A 9149-nucleotide genomic window follows, 5' to 3' on the forward strand; every position below is an offset into this window, starting at 1 on the left:
CTGCGGGCCGCAGCCAATGAGCTCGGGGCGCGGCGGAGGGCGTTGGCTGCGCGTGTGTGGCGGGGCCGTGAGGGCTGCGGGCGGGCGGTGACCGGAGCGGACCGGGGACTTCGTGCGGGCCGTGGCCGGAGCGGGCCCGGGGCTTCGTGTGGTGTGTGACCGGAGCGGGCCCGGGGCTTCGTACGGGCGGCGGGGCCGCGCCTCAGCCTGCCCTGGAGCTGCGGTGAGACGCCGTTCTCCGGCCTGAGGGTTCCCCCGGGCGTGCGGGAGCACCGGGCTGCCCTCAAGGCTCCTCAGCCGGCGCTGCGGCCGGGGCGGGCTCGGCTGTGGTTCAGCGTTTGGTTGTGTCACTAACAGCGACAAGGAGGGGTTATTGTACCTTATCTGTAGTGTGGAGGTGTTTCGGTTCTTGTTCTCAAGGGAAAAGTGAGGGGGAAAAGTTATTTCTCTGTAGTAATAATGCGATTTCTGTACAGGCATCTGGGATGTGCTTTGGTAGCATTTGGCTTTTTAATTCCACAGAGTTGCTCAAGCTTTAGTTAGGGGGTGAAAGTAGTTAGTGTAGTAAAAAAGGACAACGTTTTGGAGGCAAAAATCACTGTAGAAGTGTATAATTAAACCGTGGAAGTGTTCAAGACCAGGTTGGAGGGGGCTTGGAGCAGTCTGGGATGGTGAAAGGCTTGAATATTTGAACATTTGCATATTAATCCTTATTCCCTCCCACCCCCTGGGGAAGGGCTGTCAGAGACAGTGACTGGAATTGGGATGTGTCATTTAAGTAGTTTAGAAAGCAGACGTAATTGAGAAATATGGCTAATGTTTGTATGTATTCGTTTCTTTGTTAGAAGCTTCTGAGGGAAAGCAGAGAAGAATTGACAATATTTCTAAGAAATAAGCTTCACAAAGAGCATCTTCCATCCCTACATGCTTTCTCTCTGCTTTTTATTGGTGTTTGTTACCAAACTGGGTTTGCTGCAAGTTCAGAGCAGGTGTATTGCTTTAGTCTGGTGAATTGCACAGCTTCCTTCTATTGCTAAATGACTTTCCTATGTTCCTTTATAACTGATGGAAAGGATTCTTGGGTTTTCTTGGGGTTTTGTCCCTGTTAAGTTTCTTAATTCTGGGGAAGCAAGAAGAGAAATATGCTTTGATTTCCCCCTTGTCCAACACCCAAGGGGTTTTTAGTTTTTGGGAGGCACAGAGCTCAAACTTCACCTCTTCCTTAATAGAAGCAACCTTTATTTTAACCCTTTGTGTGCTGTATGGTGTCACAGGGATTCCACCAGTTCAGAAATCAGCTCTTGGGATTTCTTTAGGAAGGTGCTATAGAATTCCTCCCTGCATGCAGTAGGTGAAAAGAGGATGGTTAATTTAATTATCAAATTAATTTAATGTAATTTTTTGTTAATTTAATGTAATTTTTTTTGTCCTTCTGTACACTATGGAGCATCTTGAACTTCTCTTCATTTTTTATTAAGGCAGGAAGAGCCAAGCCAGTGACTTTGAGTTGTGTGATTCCCTCTGAGGAGCAGCAGGAGCTCGTGTTGGTGCCATGGAAGTGGAGAAGAGCAGCAGGAGGAGCTGCTTCACTCAGACCTCCTGCCTGGGTGCAGATTTAGGGGAGGACTCACAGCTGGAGTATCTCAGTGCTTATGAGGAGGAGAAGAGCAACTGGAGTGAGTTTTCTGAGCAGGAGGAGGTTGCAGAGGTGAAGGCCGTGCCACCCCGAATCACAGCAGGGGAAGAAGATTCTGGAAAGAGCCTCAGACCCAGCCAGAGCGTGGCAGTGGAGCCCGACATTGCTTTCCTGCCTCCCAGCGAGGAGGCCCAGCCCTGCAAACAGGGAGAGTCCTCCTACTTCAGCGGCTGTGAAAAACCAGCTCGTGGCACCAGCAGCGCTGCAGAGGGTGCTGAAACCCAGCTCCCAGCCCCTGAAATCCTCCCTGGCAAGAACCCTGTGGGAGCTGCAGATAAATCCTCTGCTGGGAGGTCAGAGCGTGGTGGCGCCCTGAGGAGTGTCCCCAGTGTGGCTGTGGATGCTGGCTCTGATCCCAGGGCCGCATTCCCAGCCAGCAGAGGCAGCAGTGCCCCGGTGTGTCTGTGCTCCAGGGCAGTGAGCACAGAGGTGACCATGGTGAGCAGAGCCCACGAGGGGTGGCTGGGTCAGACCTCCGTGGATGCTGCTTCCAACACGGAATGGCCCACGGGAGCTCCCAGCTCACACCTGCAGGTCAGTGACACAAAACAAGAAGGGCCACCAGGCCAGCTTGACACAACTTGCATTGATTTTGTCTCCATGGGTGTTAATCTGTAAGTTTTGACTTCTTTTTTGCTTTTTGAAAAGGAGGAATTCAAAGATCACCTTGGCTGGAAGACAGGCAGTGACAGGTGGGTCAGGAGTTGTTCTTGGTTTTGGAATTTGAGATCCTGGATCAGAGGCTTTTTCATGTTTTCTGTGACTTGGCAAAATTGATGGAATTAAAAGCTTGCTGGGCACCAGTTTGTGCTGCAGGGGCTTGAACAGGTGAGAAGAGTGAGCTGAACACTTCCTGAAGTTGAACAAAGACCAAAGCAGCCTTGTTCTGCAGGTGCAGATCTGCAGAGATCCTTTCCAACCTAAACTATTCCTGTGTTTATTCCTAAACTATTCCTGTTCCTATTGCTAAACTCTATGGCTGTGGAAACCAAATAAGTGTGTTTGCAGATCCACAGCATTGCCAAGTTTCTTTTTGTTCTTAAGGCTTCACTTTTTGGATAGAAATTATGATGTGCTTGTGCAGTTCCCACCTCTCTGATAAAACTGACTGTAATCCTCACAGTTATTATTGTGGGCTAAACAGGATTTGCCTTAAATCATAGCAGAAATAGCTTCTGGTGAGCTCCTTGCTTCAAAATAAAACACCACAAACAAAATCTTGAAGCCCCAAATAAATATTCTGTTATTGTGATTATTATTTTAAAGGCCAGCACATCCCAACAAGCAAACTGGGAAGAATTCTGCATCGAGCTGCTGTCAGAACGTCCTGCAGAGAGCGATTGAAGCAGAGCTGCAGCTCCTGGCCATCCATTATGAGATGTGCTACCAGCACTGCTTGAAGGTTTATGAGCTGGCTTTGGAGGAGAACACCTGTCTTGGGAGGCACGTGCTGTAATGTCCTTTAAAATAAAATGGGTGACTGCTTAGCAGGCAAAAATTGCCAAATGGTGCTGGTAGATTCTATAGGAGTGTTTATAATTAGTGGTGTTATGCAGAGGGACCCCCAAGCTTTATTTCCAGCCTTAATTTTTTTGTAGTATTCACAGTCCCAAAATCCTGCTTTTTTCCCAGGAACAAAACTCAAGTTCATTCAGTTAATTCATGTTGTATATACCATAATCTTAGAGAGGAATCTTTAAACCCTGTAAAATCTTTGGGCACCTCCAGAAGCTGTAAAATCAATGAAATGTCTCAATTGTTGTTGCTTTCTCACCCATATTTTAATAGCTGTGAGAAGAAGGCTGAGTTATATTCGTCTCTGCTGCTGGCTTTGGATGAACTGGACAATAATTACAGCACCCTGAGAAAGGAAATAAACATGGGCACACCTTTAAATGAACTTCCACCACTGTCAGTTGAGCTGAAGTTTCCCCCCCTCTCTTCCTTTTACATTGCCTCCAAGGTAACTTCTTAACTGTTTCATGCTTTTCATAGAAATTGTTTTATAATTAAGATAATTGTAGTTAAATCTTTCTCCTTTTTTTTTGACAGTTTTTCAGAAAGATTCTTTACTCTGAGTAAGTAGTTTTGATTTGTTGTTGTACTTACCAAGTTAACTGAGGAATGAGTTTATAAGATGTTAAACCTATAATTTCTTTATTTCAGGATGCATTTTGCTGTTTCAGGCTGTTTAGCTGAAACATCAGCATTGCCCTTTGGTTACAATGGTTTTATTTTAAGGGCATTTTTCCTCTGTGGTGTTCTAATATGCAAAGCAGGGACTGTCTTTACTATCTTTATAGTAAAAGTTATCAATTTACGGGTCATTTTCCAGATTCCCTGCTTTCACTTCTAAAAATCTTTGTCTACAGTTACAATGGCATTAAGCTACAAAAAACTCCCCAAAAAATCCCACACCACAAAAACCAAAAAGACTTTGCTGCCAGCAGAGATAATATCAAGCATACAGATAACATTAAAAGATAATTTGAAGCTGTTTTGCTAAGATTATCATTCAGATATGAAGAATGATAGAAAAATAACTTCTTATTTCAGGCAGGTACATGACAGAACACGTTCAGGGACCCCATCCAGTGACTCTCTGTAAGTGGAGATGAAAACAAATGTGGCAGTAAGTTTTTACTGAACTGGGTTAACTGCCAGAGACTGCTTGAAGTTTCCTGTTGAGCATGAGTGAAGTTAATGAAGAAAAGCAAAGGCAGTTGTTTTGTTTTGTAAATAATTAGTCAAAGTTGCACAGGTATTTTAAATTGTAAGGAATACATCTGAACATCACACAGAAAACCATTAAGATATAATGAAAAAAGCCAAGATTTATTAATGATGTATTTTACTGTGAGCTTCTGGAAATATTTGAATTACTGTAGAACTTAAAATTGTTGTCCCATATTTTGTATGAACTTCTCGGATGTGTTTTAGTGATCTTTCAGGTGAAGGGAAAGCTGACTTTGAAGAGCCAAAACAGCAAGAAAAGGGGATTTCTGTCAATATGGTAGGGAATTCTTCACTCCTGGGTTTTGGAGATGGTCATGCTGAGAAGTATTTTCTCCTTTTAGGTGCCTGCAAATGTGATCAGAGTCTTCAGGGCTCTCAGCCTGGGATCCTCTGCCTCTGATTGCAAATGCAGCTCTTATGTTCACAATTTTAATTGCCCTTTCAAAATAAAATAACTTGGGGGTTCTTGAGGATGATCAGCAGATTTAATTTTTTTTAATTCACCCACTTCATGGGCTGATATCCTGAAAAATAACTTATAATCAGGTGGGAGTGCTGTGATGTAACTGAGATGTGTTTGTAGGACAACTCACAGACTGATGGTGATCAGCCAGGTGACTCTGCTTCCCCTGAGAGGTGGGAAGGACTGATTAAAGATCAGGCTCTGGAACGTGGTGAGTGATCTCCTTTTAAAACAATCCTTCATTTGTGAGCTAAGCTCTCAGGGGAGGAAGGAAACCCTGTGTAAAACATGTAATGGTAACACAGCTGCCCTTTCTGTGATGGAATTTTTATATATCAGCTATCAACGTTTATTAATAAGTAATAACAGCTCTATATTAATTACTTACATCTTTAAAAAAAGTTTCTACTTAAATTAGAATTCCAAACTAGTAACGTCACCTCTTTGAAATGTAGCACCAAGAGATGGAAGTAGCTGAATCCTCTTCAGCACAGAAATTTGATACTCATTTATGTAGCATACCTTGATTTTAACTTTAACACTTGAATTTTATCCCAACTGCCAAGGCTGTGTAAAAAATGAGGAAGGAAGTGAGTATTGGTTTGATGCTAAGGAAGACTTGTCAGTGGCAGATATTTCAGTAATGTGCAAAGAAATGAAAAAGCAACAAGGAAAGCAAGACTCGATTGACTCAAGAGGTAAAGTTGTGTGCTTTAAGTTGATAAAGCAATTAATGGTGTTTATTATTGGAGTGCTCTGTTCCTTCTCCAGGCTTAAATAAACTGGGAATAAATGCCAGCTGGGGTTCCAGTGTTTCTCATTCTCTGGCAGTGAATCCTTGCACTCAGCTGAGTACAAGGATGTTCTTCGTCCATCCATGTTTTTCCGTGAAAACTTCACCTGCAGTGCTTGAACTCAAATTAGTAAATGCCCAGCCAATCACATGGATGGAAATCTTTCCTTTTTTCTTCTCCTTCTTCTTTTTGTGCTTCCTTCCCATGCTGGAATTTTCAGATACAAATGGTTTGTGTTTGGACACTTGAGTGCTGGGTGTGGTGAGAAGTGCCAGGGTGCTGAAGGCAGAGAGTTTGGGGCTTCTCTGTACCAGCCTTTGCACTGGTACTGTTAATTCAGAGCAGTGTTTCCTCTTAAAATCTCAGGAAACACTCAGGGAAAGGATGTTCCACAAACTGAACTGCTGTGCTTCTCAGGACACTGATTTTCTGCTAGAATATTCTCTTCTTTCCCTTAGTTTGTTCTAAGGTTTTCTCTCTGGGCTGTCCAAAATCTGCAGAGATGTCAGCCCAAGAACAGCTACTAACTCTCTGCTTTCTTACATTTATTGTTAGAAGTGAAGATAGTGGTGAGTGGGAAGGAACATTCCTCTGTTCCTGTTGGTGACCCAAAGCCCTCAGTGCCTGAGGTAGGTCTGTTCTTGATTTGTAGTAGGAATTTCATGCCTCTTAAGGCTTCTTTCATACTCTGCATTTACTACCAAGTGCCCTGATCTGAAATCACCTACTCAACAGCTGGCACATTCTGTACTTGGAGATAATCAAAAGGGAAATAATTACTGCTAACACATCTTGTGTGGCAGACTAAGAGCTTTAAATCTTCTTGTCACATAACATTTAATAGATAGAAAATTATGTCAGGCTAGGAAAATACATTATATATTGGTAATAAATTTGTGGCAGAAGAGTGAAAGCACCATTCTTTTTCCCCTGCATTAAACTAGGACAGTCCAGCTGTTTTTTTCTTAATTCCAGGACAGTTTGGAATTTCCCCATTTGCACTAGGTTTTTCATCATGTAACAGCAGTTTTTTTAATGTAAATGTCATGTGGCTTTATACAGGAAAGATTTTGGGGTAATGGATGGGAAGGAAACTCATGGATTTTCCAGCATAAATCCAAGAAATCTCTACAGTCAAACAGAGAGTTTTGTATTGGCTTAGCCTGGTCCTTGGAGAGTAAAGGGCAAATCAGTAATTGCTGGTGTTGCTCACATAAACCACGCAGATTTGCTGTCCTTGGGGATTTCCCTTTAAACATGCTGCTCCTTTGGGAAATGGTAATTGCATCTAAGCTAAAATAAATTAGATCCACTTATTTTACTTTTTTAGAATAAAGCAGGAATAAGATGAGCTTTAAGGTGCCTTCCAACCCAAACCATTCTGTGGGTCTAGGATTTCATAATTAATTATATTTTAAATTTATTTTATTATATTTATAATATTATGTATATTGTTTATATTATATATATAATATTTTTATATTTTATATTTAATTCATTATAATTATCGTATTGTATATAATTCTATATTTATTATATTTATTATATTCATTTTGTAATTATGTTTATTTTTAATTATATTTAATTGTATTTTATATTAAAAATATATAATAATGTATAAAATTATATATTTATTTTTATATTTATAGTATTATATATAATTACATATATAATATATATTTCTATATATTATATATATTTATATTTTAGATTTATTTTATTATATTTATAGTATTATATATAATTATGTATATAATACAAATATAACATATAAATATATATAATATAAATACAATATAAATATAAAATATAAATATATTTGTATATTTATTATTGTTATTTTATATAATTATATTTTATATTTCTTTTCATAGGAACGAGGTGTTGTATTACCTGTATGATACCTAACCCATTCATTTTTCCCTTATTTTGATGCAATTCCAGGATCCTGAGGAAAATTCCCTGCAGAAAACATCCACTTGTTCCTCAGTGAAGTCATCTTGTATCTTTGTTTCTCCTTATGCACTGAACTTGAGCAGCTTTACCAAGTTAGTAAGGAGACTTCAAGAAAAGCATCCAGAGTTTAGCAGGTCAGATATTGGGGGTTCTTTTCAGCCCTGATTTGTAACTAATCACTAAATGTGTGGCACAAAATGTGATGTTAACCTTTTATTTCCTCACTTCCCACAGAGCTGAAATTGTGGGGGCTGTGCAGGAGGTGAGGAGAATGAACAAAGGAGTGCTGAGTGGCCTGGCCATCAGTGCTATTGAGGAGAAGGCCTCTGCCATTCTGAGGAGTTCCACACCCTACTCTCAGTAGGAGGAGCCCTGAGAAAGGTGAATATTCCACCCTGAGGGAATAACCCACCCTGCAGCCTGACTGGGTTAATACAGGGGGTGCCAGGGTGAATCCACTGGAGCAGTGCTCTGTAAGGACTGGGAGCTGTAAAAGCACTGTATAAAACTCGTGGTTAATTACTGAATATGGGGATTCTGGAAGGAATTTGGAATGAGTTAGAGATGGGACCTCTTGAGTTCTTAGATGATGTGGTTTATTTTTCTTCTACATAGATAGGAAGGGTGAGTTTGGCTCACACCTTTACTGCATGGTTCAGGAGGTCACAAGACCTTTAGTTATAAGACTTTTTAAGGCTTTATTGACCAATAAAACACTGTTAGCAAGGATATTTATGGTTTTGACCCAATTTTAAAATATTTTGTCTTATGGACATGCTACAGTGTAAGTTTTCTTTGCCAGTCATGTTATGACACACAAACCTAGAGTATTGCATTCTAAATTAACTACTTATATTTTTTCTGCATCTTTAAACTCTAACTTTTTCTCTTATTAATATGTCTCTGCTTTAAACTATAAATCCACATTCTCACGTCTAGCACCTCAGTTTGGAAGCCTTTCCCAAGGTCTCAGATCAAATCCTGTGTTTAATTCTAAGCTTTGGCTTACAGGCCCAAAGTTCTGAGAGCTCCCTGTATTTTGGATTCCAACATCTGGAGTGCTTCGCTGCTGAGCTGTGTGGAGAGCACTGTCACACACCTTCGGTGCACAGCTGACACCTACCGGCCAGGCCTTGTGTAGCCTCTGATCCATCCAGAAATCCCAGCCCTGGCTCCCTTCTGCATCCCAGCACTGATGGGATCTGTCTGGGGGCTCCTTTCTGCATCCCAGCACTGATGGGATCTGTCTGGGGGCTCCTTTCTGCACCCCAGCACTGATGGGATCTGTCTGGGGGCTCCTTTCTGCACCCCAGCACTGATGGGATCTGTCTGGGGGCTCCTTTCTGTATCCCAGCACTAATGGTTCCTGTCTGGGGGCCAGCTCTGGGCTGGAAACCTGACACAACCAGACTGTGCCTGTCTTTTTCTCACACCTTTTTCACGATCTTGTGGCACTGCAGGAAGCTGCAGCGAGCTGAAGGTGTGAAACCACAGCCCAGAATCC

The 9149-nt window shown here is 41.6% G+C and overlaps 1 protein-coding gene across 1 annotated transcript; it reads left to right on the forward strand.

Annotated features, from left to right (window-relative positions):
- The first annotated feature begins 1552 nt into the window (after positions 1–1552).
- On the forward strand, positions 1553–8012 carry RBM44 (RNA binding motif protein 44). Its single transcript, XM_054277747.1, has 11 exons — positions 1553–2230; positions 2345–2388; positions 2963–3139; positions 3485–3659; positions 3749–3774; positions 4619–4731; positions 5462–5603; positions 5727–5800; positions 6245–6318; positions 7634–7779; positions 7880–8012. The coding sequence occupies exons 1-11, from the start codon at positions 1553–1555 to the stop codon at positions 8007–8009; spliced, it is 1779 nt and encodes a 592-aa protein (XP_054133722.1). The 3' UTR covers positions 8010–8012.
- Positions 8013–9149: the final 1137 nt, after the last annotated feature.

This window comes from Melozone crissalis, unplaced genomic scaffold, assembly GCF_028551555.1.
Source record: "Melozone crissalis strain CALT ecotype California unplaced genomic scaffold, PUWL_Pcris_2 ptg000023l_1, whole genome shotgun sequence".
NCBI lineage: Eukaryota > Metazoa > Chordata > Aves > Passeriformes > Passerellidae > Melozone > Melozone crissalis.

Bases quoted from the DNA above. Each gene is read 5' to 3' on its own strand.
- RBM44 (XM_054277747.1), top strand. From the start codon at position 1,553: ATGGAAGTGGAGAAGAGCAGCAGGAGGAGCTGCTTCACTCAGACCTCC. The intron at 3,140-3,484 runs GCACGTGCTGTA...ATATTTTAATAG, and splicing joins GAGAACACCTGTCTTGGGAG to CTGTGAGAAGAAGGCTGAGT. The intron at 5,604-5,726 runs GTGCTTTAAGTT...ATTCTCTGGCAG, and splicing joins GACTCAAGAGGTAAAGTTGT to TGAATCCTTGCACTCAGCTG.